Source organism: Oncorhynchus mykiss, chromosome 5 (genome assembly GCF_013265735.2).
Source record: "Oncorhynchus mykiss isolate Arlee chromosome 5, USDA_OmykA_1.1, whole genome shotgun sequence".
Lineage (NCBI taxonomy): Eukaryota > Metazoa > Chordata > Actinopteri > Salmoniformes > Salmonidae > Oncorhynchus > Oncorhynchus mykiss.
The window spans coordinates 39,508,693-39,529,749 of NC_048569.1; the positions used below are offsets into that span (position 1 = coordinate 39,508,693).

The 21,057-nt window shown below is 41.9% G+C and overlaps 2 protein-coding genes across 4 annotated transcripts; one reads left to right on the forward strand and one right to left on the reverse strand.

The window, feature by feature from the left end:
- Positions 1-1,589: 1,589 nt before the first annotated feature.
- On the forward strand, positions 1,590-13,177 carry il7r (interleukin 7 receptor). 2 transcript variants are annotated; one of them, XM_021602797.2, is made up of 8 exons: positions 1,590-1,798; positions 1,998-2,115; positions 2,306-2,457; positions 5,854-6,005; positions 6,193-6,352; positions 6,493-6,592; positions 8,614-8,695; positions 11,374-13,177. In XM_021602797.2, the coding sequence occupies exons 1-8, from the start codon at positions 1,717-1,719 to the stop codon at positions 11,794-11,796; spliced, it is 1,269 nt and encodes a 422-aa protein (XP_021458472.2). In that variant the 5' UTR covers positions 1,590-1,716; the 3' UTR covers positions 11,797-13,177. The 2 variants fall into 2 exon arrangements, with proteins under 2 accessions (XP_021458472.2, XP_021458473.2); XM_021602798.2 differs by having other exon boundaries at positions 1,591-1,798; positions 11,377-13,177.
- Positions 13,178-13,630: 453 nt separating this feature from the next.
- On the reverse strand, positions 13,631-16,862 carry capslb (calcyphosine-like b). 2 transcript variants are annotated; one of them, XM_021602801.2, is made up of 5 exons: positions 16,789-16,862; positions 16,213-16,354; positions 15,606-15,783; positions 15,294-15,503; positions 13,631-14,065 (listed from the first exon to the last, which is right to left on the reverse strand). In XM_021602801.2, exons 1-5 carry the CDS (start codon positions 16,826-16,828, stop codon positions 13,964-13,966), a joined length of 672 nt encoding a protein of 223 aa, XP_021458476.2. In that variant the 5' UTR covers positions 16,829-16,862; the 3' UTR covers positions 13,631-13,963. The 2 variants fall into 2 exon arrangements, with proteins under 2 accessions (XP_021458476.2, XP_021458475.2); XM_021602800.2 differs by having other exon boundaries at positions 16,213-16,357; positions 16,789-16,857.
- Positions 16,863-21,057: the final 4,195 nt, after the last annotated feature.

Below are 21,057 nucleotides of genomic sequence, written 5' to 3' on the forward strand. Positions count from 1 at the left end.
CAAAAAGGGTTTTCTAATGATCAATTAGACTTTTAAAATGCTAAACTTGGATTAACTAACACAACGTGCCATTGGAACACAGGAGTGATGGTTGCTCATAATGGGTCTCTGTACGCCTATGTAGATATTCCATAAAAAAATCTGCCGTTTCCAGCTAAAATAGTCATTTACAACATTAACAATGTCTACACTGTATTTCTGATCAATTTGATGTTATTTTAATGGACAAAAAATGTGCTTTTCTTTCAAAAACAAGGACATTTCTAAGTGACCCCAAACTTTTGAACAGTAGTGTATGTGTGTGCTAGCGTGTGTATGAGTATGCGTGTGTCCAATGGTGTAAAGTACTTAAGTAAAAATACCTTGAATACCTTAAGTAGTTTTTTGGGGTCTGTACTTTACTATTTATATTTTTTACTTAGTTAGGTAGTTAGGTTGGTCTCTAGACATAACAGGAAAATGTGGGGAAATGATATCAGTAAGGGGATTTTCTTTACTGTCAAGTTACAGGACACATACCACAAATGCAATGGAACCTTGTCAATGTAATACAAGAAACTGTTGAAACAAGTGTGTCAAGTCATCCTCACAACATCCTGTAATGGTAAACTCCTTTTTCTGATTTTATATTGTTATATTTTGGCAAGCAATGAAGGATATATCGATTGTGAAGAATTATTCAAACTCAAACTTTTGTTCAGTGATACGGTTAGTGTTGAGTAAGTTGAGTACATTCTGGCCTCATTTGAAACCAAACCAGTTAATTTGAGTTGACAGGAAGTGGTTTGTAGGTTACTGGTTTGTTTTTCTCTTCATGGTTGTTGGTACATGGAGAGGAAGACTGTCTTCTTGTTAAATGCACGCAGCACAGGTTGTTGCGTGATAGTAAATGCGCAGGTTGTTGCACAATAGTAAATGCACAGGTTGTTGCACAATAGTAAATGCAGAGGTTGTTGCACGATAGTAAATGCACAGGTTGTTGCACATTAGTAAATGCACAGGTTGTTGCACAATAGTAAAGACAGCTGAAAAGTATTATAATATTCAAATGACTAGGTCCTTACACTATGTGAAAACACAAGTGTTTGAAAGTAAGACAATTATATATTCTTCTGTCTGTGTAAATATACAAGGTCTCCATAACAGCAAACATATTTTAATGCTTGGAGCACTGAACAAATAGGCACCCAACACCTCCCCTTTTCTTAGTTGTTTCTGTGAGAATGTTTTCTATCTGAAATTCACATACAGGAATGTGACCTGGCTAGATAAACCTTGAAATACTGACCCCGTGATATCACTGAGAGTGATGTGCTGAGAATAAACAATGGTAATACAAATCTTGAAGTTAGGGTTAGCCCGTCAATAGCAGAAGAATATAACCCGACAACTGGATGAGTATCCATACTACTCTCAGGGATATTACAGAATATAGAATATAACCTGACAATTGCATAAACGTATCCGGTAAGGCATATGGACCCAAAAAACCTTTCTCTGCCCCCACCCTCTCTCCCTCTCTCTGCCACTCCCTCTTCCTACCACTCTCTCTCTCTCTCTCGCTCTTTTCTGCTCTCCTCTGTGATATTTATACTGACATTTCATTGAGACAGCTGAGACATCACTTTGAGTTCCTTGTGCGTGTGTGCCCTAGTCTAACACCACTGTATGTGGGGCCACTACATCTTACGTTAGTGCGACACCTTTGTAAAAAAAATGGCATACAGCCTGTGGATTGCCCTACTCTTTCTCCCGGTTCTGGTGCACTCTCAAAGTGGAAGAGAATGGGCTGACAATGGTGAGCTGCCTTTTCTCTTGAAGAGTTATTTTAATTCTCTTTAAGAATGATTTACATTCACTGCAACGTTTGTGTCCAAAAATACAGTGCTGGTGCATCATTGACGGTTATTTCTCACTCCATACCAAAATGTATCTGGATTCGCTGCTGTTGACCTCATCTAAACTGCTTTAATTATTTCCTTTCCTTTCCCTCCCAGAACCCAGAATACTCTGCACTTCTCATCTAAGTGTGTCGTCACCAAACACCCTAACCTGCTACCTTGATGATGACAACGGGGATGATGAAATAGAGGACGTAAAAGCCATGACTCTTTGGTAATGAACCTTCTAGGAGACCACTGAACATCAGCTATGTTAGTTAGGAGCTTGTACAATACATAGGACATAAATCATGGGTAGAAGAACTCCACCCTTACTGCGTATACAGATATCCAAATGTGTAAAATCCTCAGCTGGACTAGGAAATGATTCCCTGAATCTGATTTTATGAATATTGTGTTTACAGCTACAGCAAGCGCATTGGTGAGCAACGCTGTCTAACAGAGAAGGGGAATGATGTCACATTTACGAACCTGGACACACTGTCACCATGTAATCTCACCATTCAATTGAAAGGAGGCAGCACATTTTGGAAAACAATCCTCTTGGCAAAAATAAGTAAGTTAAACAACAGGTGTAGACCAACAGTGAAATACTTACTTATGGATAGTTTTCCAAAAATGCAGAGTTAAAAAAATATATTTTATAGAAAAATAATGCCGAGGAATAAATACACAATGAGTAACGGTAACTTGGCTATACTCACGGGTACTAGTACCGAGTCAATGTGCAGGGGCACGAGGTCATTGAGGCAGATACTGTATGTTCATACACAGTACCAGTCAAAAGTTTGGACACAACTACTCATCAAGGGTTTTTCTTTATTTTTTACTATTTTCTACATTGTAGAAGACATTGTAGAAGACATCAAAATCATTCTTGGCATGCATTTAAATTAACAGGTGCACCTTGTTTAAAGTTAATTTGTGGAATTTCTTCCCTTCTTAATGCTTTTGAGCCAATCAGTTGTGTTGTGACAAGGTAGGGGTGGAATACAGAAGATAGCCCTATTTGTTAAAAGACCAAGTCCATATTATGGCAAGAACATCTCAAATAAGCCAAGAGAAATCGACAGTCCATCATTACTTTATGACATGATGGTCAGTCAATCAGGAAAATGTCAACAACTTTGAAGGTTTCTTCAAGTGCAGTCTCAAAAACCATCAAGCGCTATGATGAAACTGGCTCTCATGAGGAACGCCACAGGAAAGAAAGACCCAGAGTTACCTCTGCTGCAGAGGATAAGTTCATTAGAGTTACCAGCCTCAGAAATTGCAGCACAATTAAATGCTTCACAGAGTTACAAAGTAACAGACACATCTCAACATCAACTATTCAGAGACGACTGCGTGAATCAAGCCTTCATGGTCGAATTGCTGCAAAGAAACCACTACTAAAGGACACCAATAAGAAGAAGAGACTTGCTTGGGCCAGGAAACACGACCAATGGACATTAGACCGGTGGAAATCTGTCCTTTGGTCTGATGAGTCCAAATTTGAGATTTTTGTTTCCAACCACCGTGTCCTTGTGAGATGCAGAGAAGGTGAACGGATAATCTCTGCATGTGTAGTTCCCACCGTGAAGCATGGAGGAGGAGATGTGATGGTGTGGGGGTGCTTTGCTGGTGATATATTTAGAATTCAAGGCACACATAACCAGCAAGGTTACCACAGCATTCTGCAGCGATACGCCATCCCATCTGTTTTGTGCTGAGTGGGACTATCATTTGTTTTTCAACAAGACAATGACCCAAAACACACCTCCAGGCTGTGGGAGGGCTATTTGTCCAAGAAGGAGAGTGATGGTGCTGTATCAGATGACCTAGCCTCCACAATCACCCGACCTCAACCCAATTGAGATGGTTTGGGATGAGTTGGACCGCAGAGTGAAGGAAAAGCAGCCAACAAGTGCTCAGCATATGTGGTAACTCCTTCAAGACTGTTGGAAAAGCATTCCTCATGAAGCTGGTTGAGAGAATGCCAAGAGTGTACAAAGCTGTCATCAAGGCAAAGGGTGGCTACATTGAAGAATCTGAAATATAAAATATATTTTGATTTGTTTAACACTTTTTTGGTTACTACATGATTTCTTATTTGTTATTTCATAATTTTGATGTGTTCACTATTATTCTACAATATAGAAAATTGGTATAAATAAATAAAAACCATTGAATGAGTAGGTGTGTCCAAACTTTTGACTGGTATTGTAGGTAGGGATAAAGTGACTAGGCAACATAGATAATAAACAGTACCAGCAACGTATGTGATGAGTCAAAAGAGTTAGTGAAAAAAGTGTCAATGCAAATAGTCCGGGTAGCTATTGGTCATCTTTAGTTTTAATTTTTTTACCCCAATATCGGGATATCCAATTGGTAGTTACAGTCTTGTCCTATAGCTGCAACTTCCGTATTGACTCGGGAGAGATGAAGGTCGAGAGTGTGCATCAGCGTGCATGCGCCCAGGCCGCTATAGAGCGATGGGACAAGGACATCCCGGGTGGCCAAACCCTCCCCTAACCCGGACGCCAATTGTGCGCCGCCTCGACTGCGACTGGGATCAAACCCTCGGTCTGTAGTGACGCCTCAAGCACTGCAATACAGTGCCTTAGACCGCTGCGCCACTCGGGAGGCCTAGTGGTTATCTTTTTAACTAATTACTTAGCAGTCTTATGGCTTGGAGGTAGAAGCTATTCAGGGTCCTGTTGGTTCCAGACTTGGTGCATCGGTAGTGTTTGCCATGCGGTAGTAGAGAGAACAGTCTATGACTTGGATGGCTGGAGTCTGACAATTTTTAAGGCCTACCTCTGACACCACCTGCTATAGAGGTCTTGGATGGCAGAGAGCTCGGCCTCAGGGATGTACTGGGCCGTACGCACTACCCTCTGTAGCGCCTTGCGGTCAGATGCCAAGCAGTTGCCATACCAAGCTGTGATGCAGCCAGTCAAGATGCTCTCAATGGTGCAGCTGTATAACTTCTTGAGGATCCGAGGGCCCATGTCAAATCTTTTCAGCTTCCTGAGTGGGAAGAGGCATTGTCATGCCCTCTTCATGACTGTGTTGGTGTGTGTGGACCATGATCATTTCTTAGTGATGTGGACACCGAGGAACTTTAAGCTCTCGACCTGCTCCACTGCAGCCCTGTCGATGTGGATGGGGGCGTGCTTGGCCCTCTGTTTCCTGTAATCCGCGATCAGCATCTTTGACATTGAGGAAGAGGTTGTTGTCCTGGCACCACACTGCCAGGTCTCTGACCTCCTCCCTATAGTCTCATTGTCATCGGTTATCAGGCCTATCACCGCAGTCATGGGTGAACAGGGAGTACAGGAGGGGACTAAGCACACACGAGGGGCCCCCGTGTTGAGGGTCAGCGTGGCGGATGTGTTGTTGCCTACCCTCACCACCTGGGGGTGGCACATCAGGTAGTCCAGGATCCAGTTGCAGAGGGAGGTGTTAAGTCCCAGGGTCTTTAGCTTAGTGATGAGTTTGGAGGGAATTATGGGGTTGAACGCTGAGCTGTAGTTAATAAACAGCATTCTCACATAGGTGTTCCTTTTGTCCAGCTGGGAAAGGGCAGTGTGGAATGCAATATAAATGGAGTCATCTGTGGACCTGTTGGGGCGGTATGCGAATTGGAGTGGGTCCAGAGTGTCTGGGGTGATGGTGTTGATGTGACCAACCTTTCAAAGCATTTCAAGGCTTCAGATGTGAGCACTATGGGGCAATAGTCATTTAGGCAGTTTACCTTGGTGGTCTTGGGCACAGGGACTATGGTGTGCTTGAAACTTGTAGGTATTACAGAGTGGGTCAGGGAGAGGTTGAAAATATCAGTGAAGACACTATGGTTTGAATTACAGTTTTACATGACATCTTCCATCAATTGATAGTCCTTAGTTGTCTCCTTCATCAATTGCCCTTAACACTTATCCTCTGTTTCTTGTTCATCTTTATGGTTTAGTTAAACCCATGAGTCCTTGGGTGGTGAATGTCACATTTCTGGGGAGCTCCAACCGGGCTCTTATTTACATTGGGAATCCATACCTAAACGATTACCTGAAACCCCGCAATCAACTGTTCCAATTTCACATCTGGAGTGTCAAAAATACTCTGGTACAGTAGCCAAACACCTATTTTTCTTGGATTTTTGAATGCAAACGCTTAACTATATGATATATATTTCACTTTAATTCCGACATAATAATTATTTCGCAACACTGTAGTTACTCTGTATAGTACAGTATATTCTATGAACACAATTTCTGTCTTGTTCTTCTGTTACGGTGTCCCCTGTTCATAGTTTCATAGCATAACCTATCAGCCTCTGATCATCGAGGGGGACGAGTACCTCCATAAGAACACAGAGTATCACGTCAAGGTTCGAGCCAAGCCAAACGGGGGGTACTTTGAAGGGAGCTGGAGTGAATGGAGTGTCCCTCTCAGTTTCAGAACAGACGAAGGTAAAAACAAATATATATACTTACGCGTCTTAAAAGTATAGTATGATATCGAGACTGTGCAGTTGGAAGTGATAGAGGGTAGAGGAAATGGGAGTCACATGCATCGTCTCTGCTCTCGTTCTCTCTCCCCTCCCCTACAGAGACAAAGACAGATGTCCAGATGCTGTCCTACTCACTCATCGTGGCCATTTTTGCTCTGCTTCTGGTCACCTTGGCAGTTAGTATTTTCTGGAGAATACAGTGAGTATTAAATTGGTCTCCTTTTCCTCTGCAAATCATCTTTTGTGTGTGTGTGTGTGTGCGCGCGCGTGTGTGTCAAATCAAATGTGATTTGTCACATGCGCCGAATACAACATTAGAGTGAAATACTTACAAGCCCTTAACCAACAATGCAGTTAAGAAAATACCTACAAAAAAGTAAGAGATAAGAATAACAAATCATTAAAGGGCAGCAGTAAATAACAATAGCGGGGCTATTTACAGGGGGTATCGGTACAGAGTCAATGTGCGGGGGCACCGGTGTCGAGGTAATTGAGGTAATATGTACATATAGGTAGAGTTATTAAAGTGACTATACATAAATAATAAAAGAGAGTAGCAGCAGCACAGAAAGGGGGGGGGGGGGTGCAAATAGTCTGGGTAGCCATTTGATTAGCCACTTGTCGTGTGGTAGCAGAGACAACAGTCTATGACTAAGGTGGCTGGAGTCTTTGACCATTTTTAGGGCCTTCCTCTGACACCGCCTGGTATAGAGGTCCTGGATGGTAGGAAGCTTGGCCCCGGTGATGTACTGGGCTGTACGCACTACCCTCTGTAGTGCCTTGCAGTCGGAGGCTGAGCAGTTGCCATACCAGGCAGTGATGCAACGTGTCAGGATGCTCTCGATGGTGCAGCAGTAAAACCTTTTGAGGATCAGATGACATATGCCAAATATTTTCAGCCTCCTGAGGGGGAATAGGTTTTGTTGGGCCCTCTTCATGACTGTGTTTGTGTGCTTGGACCATGTTAGTTTGTTGGTGATGTGGACGCCAAGAAACTTGAAGCTCTCAACCTGCTCCACTAGAGCTCCGTCGATGACAATGGGGGCATGCTCAGTCCTCCTTTTCCTGTCAGGTCAGGTCTCTGACCTTCTCCGTATAGGCTGTCTCATCGTTGTCGGTGATCAGGCCTACCACTGTTGTGTCATCGGCAAACTTAATGAAGGTGTTGGAGTCGTGCCAGGATGTGCAGTCATGAGTGAAATGGAAGTACAGGAGGGGAGCACGCACCCCTGAGGGGCCTCGGTGTTGAGGATCGGCAGTAGTCAATGAATAGCATTCTCACATAGGTGTTCCTTTTATCCGGGTGTGAAAGGGCAGTGTGAAGTGCAATAGAGATTGCATCATCTGTGGATCTGTTGGTGCAGTATGCAAATTGGAGTGGGTCTAGGGTTTCTAGGATAATGGTGTTGATGTGAGCCATGACCAGCCTTATACAGCTCATTGAGTGCAGTTTTAGTGCCAGCATCGGTCTGTGGTGGTATGTAGTCATTTACGAAAATTACAGATGAAAACTCTCTAGGTAGATAGTGTGGTCTACAGCTAATAATGATATACTTTGCCTGAGGTGAGCAAAACCTTGAGACTTCCTTAGATATCGTGCACCAGCTGTTGTTTACATATATGCATAGGCCCACACCCCGTGTCTTACTAGTAGCTTCTGTTCTATCCTGCCGATAGAGTGTATAACCCGCCAGCTGTATGTTATTAAATGTCATCGTTCAGCCACGACTCGTGAAACATAAGATATTACAGTTTTTGATGTCCTGTTGGTAGGAAATACGTGTTTTCATTTCGGCCCATGTATTTTCCAGGGATTGAACGTTAGCTAGCAGGACGGATGGTAAAGGCAGATCGTTGCCTGATCCTCACAAGGCACCCTGATCTCTTTACGCAAATCTTTGTTACCTTCTCGAGCGAATGACGGAGATGAGGGTCCGTTAGAGTGTTTGTAGTATATCCTTCCCGTCCGGCTCAATAAGGAAAAACTCTTCGTCCAATTCGAGGTGAGTAATCGCTGTTCTGATGTCCTGAAGCCCTTTTTCGGTCATAAGAGATGGTAGCAGCAACATTATGTACAAAACAAGTTACGAACATGTGAAAAAACAAACAACAAAGCATGGTTGGTTAAGAACCGATAAGACGGCAGCCACCCCCCCCCCCCCCATGTGTGTGTGTGTGTGTGTGCATGTCCTCCACTCTCATGTCTCTCTTTCCTCACAGAATACATTCCTTCATATGGCCAAGCATTCCACATCCCAAACACACACTTCTCCAGATCGTCCAGACGTACGAGCCAATGAAGGTACACTATACAGTACATTCTAAAAGTATTCTGACCCATTGACTTTTTCCACATTTTGTTACGTTACAGCCTTATAAAAAAAAAGATATGTTTCCTCATCAATCTACACACAATACCCCATAATGACAAAGCATACTAAAATATTACATTTACATAAGTATTCAGACCCTTTACTCAGTACTTTGTTGAAGAACCTCTGGTAGCGATTACAGCCCCAAGTGTTGACGCTACAAGCTTGGCACACCTGTATTTGAGGAGTTTCTCCCATTCTTCTCTGCAGATCCTCTCAAGCTGTCAGGTTAGACGGGGAGCATCGCTGCAAAGCTATTTTCAGGTCTCTCCAGAGATGTTCACGTCCGGGCTCTGTCTGGGACACTCAAGGATATTCAGAGAGTTGTCCTGAAGCCATTCCTGCGTTGTCTTGACTGTGTGCATAGGGTCGTTGTCCTGTTGGAAGGTGAACCTTTGCCCCAGTCTGAGGTCCTGAGTGCTCTGGAGCAGGTTTTCATCAAGGATCTCCCTTTAGTTTGCTCCCTTCATCTTTCCCTGCAGCTGAAAAACATTCACACAGCATGATGCTGCCACCACCACGCTTCACCGTAGGGATGGTGCCAGGTTTCCTCCAGACGTGACGCTTGGCATTCAGGCCAAAGAGTTCAATCTTGGTTCCATCAGACCAGAGAATCTTGCTTCTCATAGTCAGAGTCCTTTAGGTGCCTTTTGGCAAACTCTAAGAGGGCTGCCATGTGCCTTTTACTGAGGAGTGGCTTAAGTCTGGCCACTCTACCATAAAGGCCTGATTGGTGGAGTGCTGCAGAGATGGTTGTCCTTCTGGAAGGTGGAGCTCTGTCAAAGATGGAGCTCTGTCAGACTGACCATCGGGTTCTTGGTCTCCTCACTGACCAAGGCCCTTCTCCCTCCGTTGCTCAGTTTGGCCGGGCGGCCAGCTCTAGGAAGAGTCTTGGTGGTTCCAAACTTCTTCCGTTTAAGAATGTTCTTGGGGACCTTCAATGCTGCAGAAAATTTTTGCTACCTTTCTCAAGATCTGTGCCTCAATCCTGTCTTGGAGCTTGAGGGCCAATTCCTTCAACCTCATGGCTTGGTTTTTGCTCAGACATGCACTGTCAACTGTGGGACCTTATAGACAGGTGTGTACCTTTCCAAATCATGCACAATCGATTGGAGTCCACCTGTGGTAAATTCAATCAAGTCATAGAAACATCTCAAGGATGATCAATGGAAACAGGATGCACCTGAGCTCAATTTCAAGTCTTATATCAAAGGGTATGAATACTTATGTAAATAAGGTATATAAATAAATTAGCAACATTTTCTAAAAACCTGTTTTCTGTTTCTCATTATGGGGTATTGTGTGTAGATTGATGAGGGAAAAAACATTACATCTATTTTCGAATAAGGCTCTAACGTAACAAAATGTGAAAAAAAGGGGTCTGAATAATTTCCAAATGCACTCTACATACAAAAGTATGTGGACACCTATTCAAATTAGTGGATTTGGCTATTTCAGCCACACCCATGGCTGACACGTGTATAAAATCCAGCACACCACCATGCAATATCCATAGACAAACATTGGCAGTAGTATGGCCTTACTGAAGAGCTCAGTGACTGACTTTCAACGTGGCATCGTCATGGGATGTCACCTTTCCAACAAGTCAGTTCATGAACACAAAGTGGGCCACACAATCTCATAGAATGGGATAGCCGAGTGCTAAGCCGCATCGGTTGCAAACTCTCAAGAAAAGCACTTACAAGCACAAGAACTCAAAAGCACAAGAACAGTTCATCAGGAGCTTCATGAAATGGGTTTCCATGGCCAATCAGCCGCACACAAACCTAAGATTACCACTCGCAATGCCAAGCGTCGACTGGAGTGGTGTAAAGCTTGCCGCCATTGGACTCTGGAGCAGTGGAAACGTTCTCTGGAGTGATGAATCATGCTTCACCACCTGGCAGTCCGACGGACAAATCTGGGTTTGACGGATGCCAGGAGAACACTACCTTCCCGAATGCATAGTGCCAACTGTAGAGTTTGGTGGAGGAGGAATAATGGTCTGGGGCTGGTTTTTAATGGTCCGGGTAGGCCCCTTAGTTCCAATGAAGGGAAATCTTAACGCTACAGCATACAATACTATTCTAGACTATTCTGTGCTTCCAACTTTGTGGCAACAGTTTGAGGAAGGGCCTTTCCTATTGCAGCATGACAATGCCCCTATGCATTAAGGAAGTTCCATTCATAAATGGTTTGTCGAGATTGGTGTGAAAGAACTTGACCGGCCTGCAGAGCCCTGACCTCAACCCTATCGAACAGCTTTGGAATGAATTGGAAGCCGACTGCGAGCCAGGCCTAATCGCCAAACATCAGTGCCCGACCTCAATAATACTCTTGTGGCTGAATGGAAGCAGGTCCCCACTGCAATGTTCCAACATCTAGTGGGAAGCCTTCCCAGAAGAGTGGAGGCTGTTATGGCAGCAAAGGAGGGACAAACTCCATACTAATGCCCATGATTTTGGAATAAGATGTTCAACAATCAGGTGTCCACATATACTTTTTGTTATGTAGTGTAAGTCCTCTGATATGCACTAGATTGGGAACAATAATGTCCATAATGAGTTAGAAGGATATTGGTTTATCCTGTCTCTTTCCTGTGACCCAGCAGGGCCAACCTCTGAGCTTTAACCCCGAGGTGTTCAGTGACCTCAAGATCCAGCTGGTGGAGCTGGACGAGGAGCAGCACGTTACTGCCCAAACCCCTGACTCTAACGCCCATCACCTCACTGAGGTCAAAGATCAATACCTCATTCAGGAGTGTGATGGGGATACGAAGTCCTGCCATAGCACCAGTAGTGGAGGTTCGGAGGCCATACTGTTGAGGTGTGAGTCCCCAGGAGAGCACCCCAACTTTGGGGCTGGGAGCAGTGGCTCCACCATGGGTATCCTGGACCTGAAGAGTGACACGGAGAGTGTGGAGACAGACGACAGTGATGGTAACATTGGTCCTGAGGGGCTAGTCGCTACTCAGCAAGGAGACAAAGGTGAGGTGTATGTCACCATGTCTAGTTTCTATCAGATCCAGTGAGAGATGTAGAGAGAAAGAGCTTATTCAAGGTTATAGCTTCTTATTACATTATTACGCTGAGCGACTTTGTTAACGGCTGCTTTCATTTGAAGTCTATTTGATCCACCGTGACTCAAACTGACTATCCACCGACTCCCATTATCACAAGAGACTAGCAGAACTCAATGCACATGTTATTTACAAATGATAGGAGACATCCTCATTATTATCCTCATTACATTTCTTAGGTCTTGTGTTATTAAACTGTTGGAAGTTGCAAACTTGACTTGACTAACTTGAAATACAAAGCTTTCCCTCCTTTATACATTATTGTTGCATTTGCACTTCTTCCCATTCTGTATATTATACTGAGGATAGTATAGTGAGGAGCCATGGTGATATCCTGGCCTAATATTATTATAATACACACTGCTGCTTCTTATGGCCTTGACAAAGATACTCTTTACTTTACCATGACAACAGCTGCAAAGTAAACCTAGAATGTATCATTCAATTCCTCAGGGTTTGAACCCTTCTACACATTTGTATACATAAACATGGAAATAAGGTTTGATTAATTTATCTGACTAAATGTTTGTCACATTTTTTTCCTTCTTTTTTGCACATACGTGATTGTATTTCCTGCAGTTACCAGTACGTAGTTTTTTGCTTTGAATGTATTATACTATTACTATACTATGCACTATCATGCATTCGTTTTCAATGCAGAATGCTTGATCATTTTGTTGAACACGTTATGGGAGACATAGCATTAGACAGTCTTCAGCTTCACCGTATTACAGTTTTTTTTTAAATGTGTATATTTTACTGACAAATGTGACAGCATTTGTTTAAAACATTTTAATTTTGTTTAAAACATTTTATTAAAACAGATCAAATGTGTATGCATAATAAATAAATAAAAAGTATAATTTCTTCTGCTCTCATCCCCTGAAATGACTGTACTTTGATGTATCATTCATGTTGTATCTGCTCAACCAATCTGAATGTAAAGGGATCTCTATGGTTTTCCTGTGTCTTTATGAAGTTGTACTCCAACATTGACGCCTCAATCACAATCTGGTACACCAGAAGTACATTCATTTACAAAGGAATGCTGCTTTTGCTTTGCAGCGTTGCAGAGGCAGTTGCAGTGCGTTCTGTGTAATGCATAACATGGTATGGTATATACATGCGTTCAGTTTAGTTGGGTAGCGATGCAAAACGGTATGTAATGACGCTGTCGGTCTAATAGAGGCGTCAGACTGTGGACTACAGTTTTCTACAATACATATACAGTGGGGCAAAAAAGTATTTAGTCAGCCACCAATTGTGCAAGTTCTCCCACTAAAAAAGATGAGGCCTGTAATTTTCATCATAGGTACACTTCAACTATGACAGACAAAATGAGAAAGAAAGCCAGATCGAGGGAGATTATCAGTGGTCTTGTATGTTTTCCATTTTCTAATAATTGCTCCCACAGTTGATTTCTTCCAACCAAGCTGCTTACCTATTGCAGATTCAGTCTTCCCAGCCTGGTGCAGGTCTACAATTTTGTTTCTGGTGTCCTTTGACAGCTCTTTGGTCTTGGCCATAGTGGAGTTTGGAGTGTGACTGTTTGAGGTTGTGGACAGGTGTCTTTTATACTGATAACAAGTTCAAACAGGTGCCAATAATACAGGTAACGAGTGGAGGACAGAGGAGCCTCTTAAAGAAGAAGTTACAGGTCTGTGAGAGCCAGAAATCTTGCTTGTTTGTAGGTGACCAAATACTTATTTTCCACCAAAATTTGCAAATAAATTCATTCAAAATCCTACAAAATCCTATTTGATTTTCTGGATTTTTTTCCCCTCATTTTGTCTGTCATAGTTGAAGTGTACCTTTGATGAAAATTACAGGCCCGTCTCATCTTTTTAAGTGGGAGATCTTGCACAATTAGTGGCTGACAATACTTTTTTGCCCCACTGCTAGATGTCGTTAGTTAGCTTGTGGAGAGAGTGACTAACTGAAATACATATTTTAACATTGCACAAAATATGAACAAGTCATTCATAACCATTTGCATATCATTGGAAAATTATAAATATTAGTTTGTCAACATGATTTCCATAACGAAATATTAGTTTAAGAAAGCACCTTGAAGAACTGTCCATTAAAAATCATTATCATAAATGTATCAGCTTAAAACTCATAATTTCCATGCATTTTTCATCATGAGAATGAAATAGACATCACTATCGATGGAGGCGCTGACTCCGCAGTAGTAGTTGAGAAACTCCTCCTTGGTGACCTGCAGAAGGGGAGGAAGTGACAGACAGAGCTTACTGAACCAGCCTATACCATCAGTGTCAGATAGAGACAGAAAACCCACACTGCACTGATAAGGAGGACTGGAACACCAAAGAGGCGAAAGGGAAAGACAAGGATGTGTGAGAGCTGAGGGTGTCACCCTTTTGCTACCCTCATTTGCATTGCGCTACAAGTTTGTAGCTTTTATGATAACAACCGTTTAAGATGGTTTCATAGATAAGCAGTAAATGTCTTGAGTCTAAGAAATGTGTCTCATAATCATCCATTCACCTCAGCTGCCAAACTAACCCTGATTCAGATGACCATCTTATCCATGCTAGATTACAGAGACATAATTTATAGATCGGCAGGTAAGGGTGCTCTCGAGCGGCTAGATGTTCTTTACCATTCGGCCATCAGATTTGCCACCAATGCTCCTTATAGGACACATCGCTGCACTCAATACTCATCTGTAAACTGGTCATCTCTGTATACCCGTCGCAAGACCCACTGGTTGATGCTTATTTATAAAACCGTCTTAGGACTCACTCCCCAAATCTGAGATATCTACTGCAGCCCTCATCCTCCACCCGTTCTGCCAGTCACATTCTGTTAAAGGTCCCCAAAGCACACACATCCCTGGGTCGCTCCTCTTTTCAGTTCATGGCAGCTAGCGACTGGAACGAGCTGCAACAAACACTCAAACTGGATAGTTTTATCTCAATCTCTTCATTCAAAGACTCAATCATGGACACATCTTACTGACAGCTGTGGTTGCTTGCGTGATGTATTGTTGTCTCTACCTTCTTGCCCTTTGTGCTGCTGTCTGTGCCCAATAATATTTGTACCATATTTTGTGCTGCTACCATGTTGTTGTCATGTTGAGTTGCTACCATTCTGTGTTGTCATGTGTTGCTGCCTTAGGTCTCTCTTTATGTAGTGTTGTGTTGTCGTGATGTGCGTTTTGTCCTATATTATCATTTTTAATTGCAGGCCCCGTCCCCGCAGGAGGCCTTTTGCCTTTTGGTAGGCCGTCATTGTAAATAAGAATTTGTTCTTAACCGATTTGTCTAGTTAAATAAAGGTTAGATAAGAAAATCTATAATCTCATTCATATCTGACTGAATAATGTACAGGCTGTTAGTTGAGCAGTATAGGTGTACACTACATTAGAGGTGGATGATGGTGAGACCATTATTACCTCTACCCAACGTTGTCATCAGTATTACCTGTCCGTCCTTGTCGTAAGGAGAGTCGAAGCTGTCCAGGAATTTGCGGAATACTTGCTCCTCTGTCCATTCCCCGTTTTGATATTTGGGGTGGTACTTGACATTGTAAACCCCTCTTAGATCTTCAATAGTGATCACCCCGTCATTAGTCTTATCCAGCTTCCTAAAGGCCTGCGTGATCACCTCCTTCCTGGCATTGGACATTGGAGGCTGCATGCAAAAATAAAGTTTACAAATGGCATACTGTAAGTGTGATCACATTTCAACAGTTATCATGTACTTTGGAGGCTTACCCCTACCACTGATACTTACCCTGAGAGTGAGGAGAAATTCATCGAAGTCGATGAATCCACTGTTGTCCCGGTCAAAACGCTGAAACATTGCCATGGCTTCCTCTTTCTCGATGAGGACACCATAGTCATTAAGGCCCTTGATAAACTCCTTCATATCTAGCGTACGGTTATTGTCATCATCCATTATCTTGAATGTTCTGACAGATAATTAAACAATTGAAGAAGAGGAAAAAGATAAATACTTGGCTGTTGAAGAAAATCAAACAGTATTTCTTGGAGTTTACATTACTGAAACAATCCTTGCATTTTATAAACTAATCAAGAGAGGTCCTTAGACTAATTCAGACTACTTTACAGGCTTGACTAGTGACATATTTGATACAGCTGGCCTGTTAATCACTACTGCAACAAACATTTGTCATTCTGCCCCTGAACAAGGCAGTTAACCCACTGTTCCTAGGCCGTCATTGAAAATAAGAATTTTGTTCTTAACTGACTTGCCTAGTTAAATAAAAGGTCAAATAAAATAAAACTATTAATTTGATGTTGATGACCTCCTGGGCAACAGTTGATATAGAACTATTTACTCTGCCCGTCACATAAAAGTATACTGTCCTTTCTCTCACCTGCCCAGACCCTTGATGCCAGAAGAGCCTCTTGCAAGACACTGCAGCCTCAAGCTTTCCACAGGGTCTGTGCACACAGACAGCTGTTTTTTGGCGTTCACTGCCATCTCCCGATCATGTCGTGAAGTCCCCGCCATGATACCTGCTGCCGGGAAATGCATTTGCATAACTGATTTCCAAGCATTCAGTTCGATTTGATACAGAAAACATTCAATTTTCGATGCCTAGTACAGTATTTGAGAGACGGTGACAATGATAAATGAAACGTAAAGCTATGCCATAGCTATGTGACAAAGGGCGTAGTGGGACGGTATTTGAGTGACGTTGGTGACAAAGATAAATGAAACATAAAGCGATTGCTATGTGACAAAAAGGGCGTAGTGGGGAAAACGAACAGGTAGGTTCAAGTTGTCACTTGGCGCTTGCTAGCTGAACGGTCAAACTAGCCTAGCAAGTCGTTTGCATTATGACCGTGTTGGCAATAAAGTCTGACTATACATTTAGATATTCTAGCTTCCTAATTACAAATTATTTGAAGTTTGTTTGCTACTTTATCTGTAGATGCGAGCAACTTACCGTGAAAGTTAATATTAAAACCTGCAACTGTAAACAACATCAGCAGCGGCCCCTCCCAGTCCCCACCCCTACGCGTTTCCATAGAAATGTGGGCTTGCCTTATCCTTTTCACTGTCCGCCCCCTTTGGCCCTTGAGCACAAGTCAGTTTACGGAAAGTGGTGTAAAGTATCTACAAACAAATACTTTGAAGTACTATTTAAATTGTTTTTGGGGGTATCTGTACATATTTTATTCCTTAAGAAAAAATGTACTTTTTTACTCCCATACATTTTCTAAAGGTTAGGCAAACTCAGCAAAAAAAAAGAAACGTCCCTTTTTCAGGACCCTGTCTTTCAAAGATAATTAGTAAAAATCCACAACTTCACAGATCTTCATTTTAAAGGGTTTAAACACTGTTTCCCATGCTTGTTCAATGAACCATAAACAGTTAATGAACATGCATCTGTGGAACGTTCATTAAGACACAAACAGCTTACAGACGGTTGGCAATTAAGGTCACAGTTATGAAAACTTAGGACTCTAAAAAGAGGCATTTCTACTGACTCTGAAAAACACCAAAAGAAAGATGCCCAGGGTCCCTGACCATCTGCGTGAACGTGCCTTGCATGCTGCAAGGAGGCATGAGTACTGCAGATGTGGCCAGGGCAATAAACTATAATGCCCATACTGTGAGATGCCTAAGACAGCACTACAGTGAGACAGGACGGACAGCTGATCGTCCTCGCAGTGGCAGACCACGTGTAGCAACACCTGTGGGACAGGTACAGGATGGCAACAACAACTGCCCGAGTTACACCAGGAACACACAATCCCTCCATCAGTGATGTAAGGCAGGCCCTCACCAGACATCACCGGCAACAACGTAGCCTATGGGCACAAACCCACCGTCGCTGGACCAGACAGGACTGGCAAAAAGGGCTCTTCACTGACGAGTCGCGGTGCGCGGTTTTGTCTCACCAGGGGTGATGGTCAGATTAGCGTTTATTGTCAAAGGAATGAGCGTTACACTGAGGCCTGTACTCTGGAGTGGGATCGATTTGGAGGTGTAGGGTCCGTCATGGACTGGGGCGATGTGTAACAGCATCATCGGACTGAGCTTGTCGTCATTGCAGGCAATCTCAACGCTGTGTGTTACAGGGAAGACATCCTCCTTCCTCATGTGGTACCCTTCCTGCAGGCTCATCCTGACATGAGCATCCAGCATGACAATGCCACCAGCCATACTGCTCATTCTGTGCGTGATTTCCTGCCAGACAGGAACGGCAGTGTTCTGCCATGGCCAGCGAAGAGCCCGGATCTCAATCCCATTGAGCACGTCTGGGACCTGTTGGATCAGAGGGTGAGGGCTAGGGCCATTCCCCCTAGAAATGTCCAGGAACTTGCAGGTGCCTTGGTGGAAGAGTGGGGTAACATCTCACAGTAAGAACTGGAAAATCTGGTGCAGTCCATGAGGAGATGCACTGCAGTACTTAATGCAGCTGGTGGCCACACCAGATACTGAATGTTACTTTTAGATTTTGACCCCCCCCTTTGTTCAGGGACACATTGTTCTATTTCTGTTAGTCACGTCTGTGAAACTTGTTCAGTTTATGTCTCAGTTGTTGAATCTTATGTTCATACAAATATTTACACACGTTTGCTGAAAATAAACAGTTGACAGTGAGAGGATGTTTATTTTTTAGCTGAGTTTAGTTACATTTCAAATGCTCAGCCAGGAGAGCAATATGGTCAAATTCACACACCTATCAATATTTTACATTTACATTTTAGTCATTTAGCAGACGCTCTTATCCAGAGACTTACAGTAAGTACATTCACATTAAGATAGCAAGGTGGAACAACCACATCACAGTAAGTAGCCTACAGTACATTAATCCTCAATATTATGCATTGTCATCCCTACTGCTTCTAATCTGGCAGACTCAAAAACACTCAACTTTTACTCAAGTAGAATTTTAAATGGATGAGTTTCACTTTTGAGTAATTTTCTATTAAAGTATCTTTACTTTTACTCAAGTATGACAATTGAGTACTTTTTCCACCACTGCTTACGAAGATCATAATAACCTTTTTATTATTGAAAAGAAAGGTTACGCAAGTGCACCATAGGTGCCCCTTGTCCTGTCTGTAAATTGCCAGTCCTCTCCAAAACAAATACGATATGATAGGAATACATAATTTTAAGATGTTTTATTTCATTCCACAACACTTTAGTCTAAATACTACATAAAAAAAACCCACAGAGGACCAACACCAGGGTTTAATAAATTATAACATTCCAGCATCAGAGTACATGTGCAAAGAAAATGAAATATACCTGTACATAATATATTTCAAGATACAAAGCAAAAACGTCTTCACCAAAATCAATGTGAGGTTACCCATCTCACTAACACTACAGTATACTGTATAATTCATTAGGAACTTTCATTAATTTCTTACTTTTTTTTACAGAGATTTTAAGGAGATTAAGTTAAATGGGCATCTAAACAGATGTAGTTCAATTAATTTACAATAAATAGCATGTTGTACATGTGTTGACCTTTTCTGTCTGCTATATTAAAATAACAATATAAAACAAAACAAAAAAAGCAAACAAAATATACAACAGTGCATCATTAACAAAGACATGGAGAGAGACTTTTCTGGTTAAATCTAAAATATTATTTACAGCAGATTACGTTCAATTATAATTTAACATGATTTTAGAATAATTGTCCATCTCCTTCAAATATGAATATCATGCATTTAACCTGCATGCTATGGTGTGTGTGTGTGTTACATCTGAATTACTCAATCCAACTAGAGCTCGTACAGTAGTTCTTCCATGTTGACACATTGTGCAGTCCTACTTTTGGGAACCTGCCTTGAAAGATGTTTGGGAATGTACAGGATTTCAGAGATGTAAATGGCCTGTTGCTTTGCTGTACCTGCCAGCAAGACCTCTTGATCAATGTAAGAATAAATATTTAAAATGTAAGACATTTGAAGGTCACTTGTTTTTGTTCATTGAGCCAAGTAATTAAAACCAAAAATGGAATCATAAATTGGGAAAATGTGCAATGCCATTTTCGTAATGCAGCCGAATAAACACAAATAAAACAATAAAATGGCACAATGATACCCCGAAAAGACTTCAGTAGATTCTTTAACACCTACAATTCTAAATAGTTTACTAAATGTCCAGCGGACAATGGTTAATGACACAATATTGCTTTTTTTTTTTTTTTAAAACAGGCCTTTCAACAGAATTTAAACAAATACATTCTCAAACACAAAAGGTTTAAGGTCATTCTGACATTAGGAATAGAAAAGAGAGCATACATAACAATACATAACAGCTGTATCAGTTGACCTCCATCAATTGCAACAACATCTCTAGCGTTATGGGCCGAATTCCAACTTGAGTTCCGATTTGCACTAATCTGACATCAATTCCCTTGCACAAATAATGCGAGTTAACAACACACATCTCAAGTTAGTATTCAGCTCTATGGGCAGTATAAACACCATGCGTGTTCACTCAGTATGGGCTGGATCACATAGATTATACAAGAAATAGAGGACTGTCTACTGTACACTTGGTTTCTATGGTAGCAGCTTCAGAAACAGTCCCAAGCAACTGTCCATCCTTCCATAAACCAGAACCATAAATCATAGAATTCTACAAGACTGACAAGTGACAACACAAGACTAATTCATTGAAACATTGATCATTTGTTCCAATATTTATATTTTTCTGGCACAGTTAAATAAGTAGGTAGTTAGGAACTTTTAGGAGATAAATACAAACGCATTAAAAAATATATATATACACACACACACACACACACGCACAACCATTCAAAGGTTTGGGGTTACTTAGAAATGTGCTTTTCTTTAAAAAACAAGCACATTTTTTGTCCATTAAAATAACATCAAATTGATCAGAAATACAGTGTAGACATGGTCAATGTTGTAAATGACTAATGTAGCTGGAAACGGCAGATTTTTATGGAATATCTACATAGGCGTACAGAGGCCCATTATCAGCAGCCATCACTCCTGTGTTCCAATGGCACGTTGTGTTAGCTAATCCAAGTTTATCATTTTAAAATGGCTAATTGAACATTAGAAAACCCTTTTGCAATTATGTTAGCACAGCTGAAAAACTGTTGTCCTGATTAAAGAAGCAATAAAACTGGCCTTCTTTAGACAAGTTGAGTATCTGGAGCAGCAGCATTTGTGAGTTCAATTACAGGCTCAAAATGGCCAGAAACAAAGCTCTT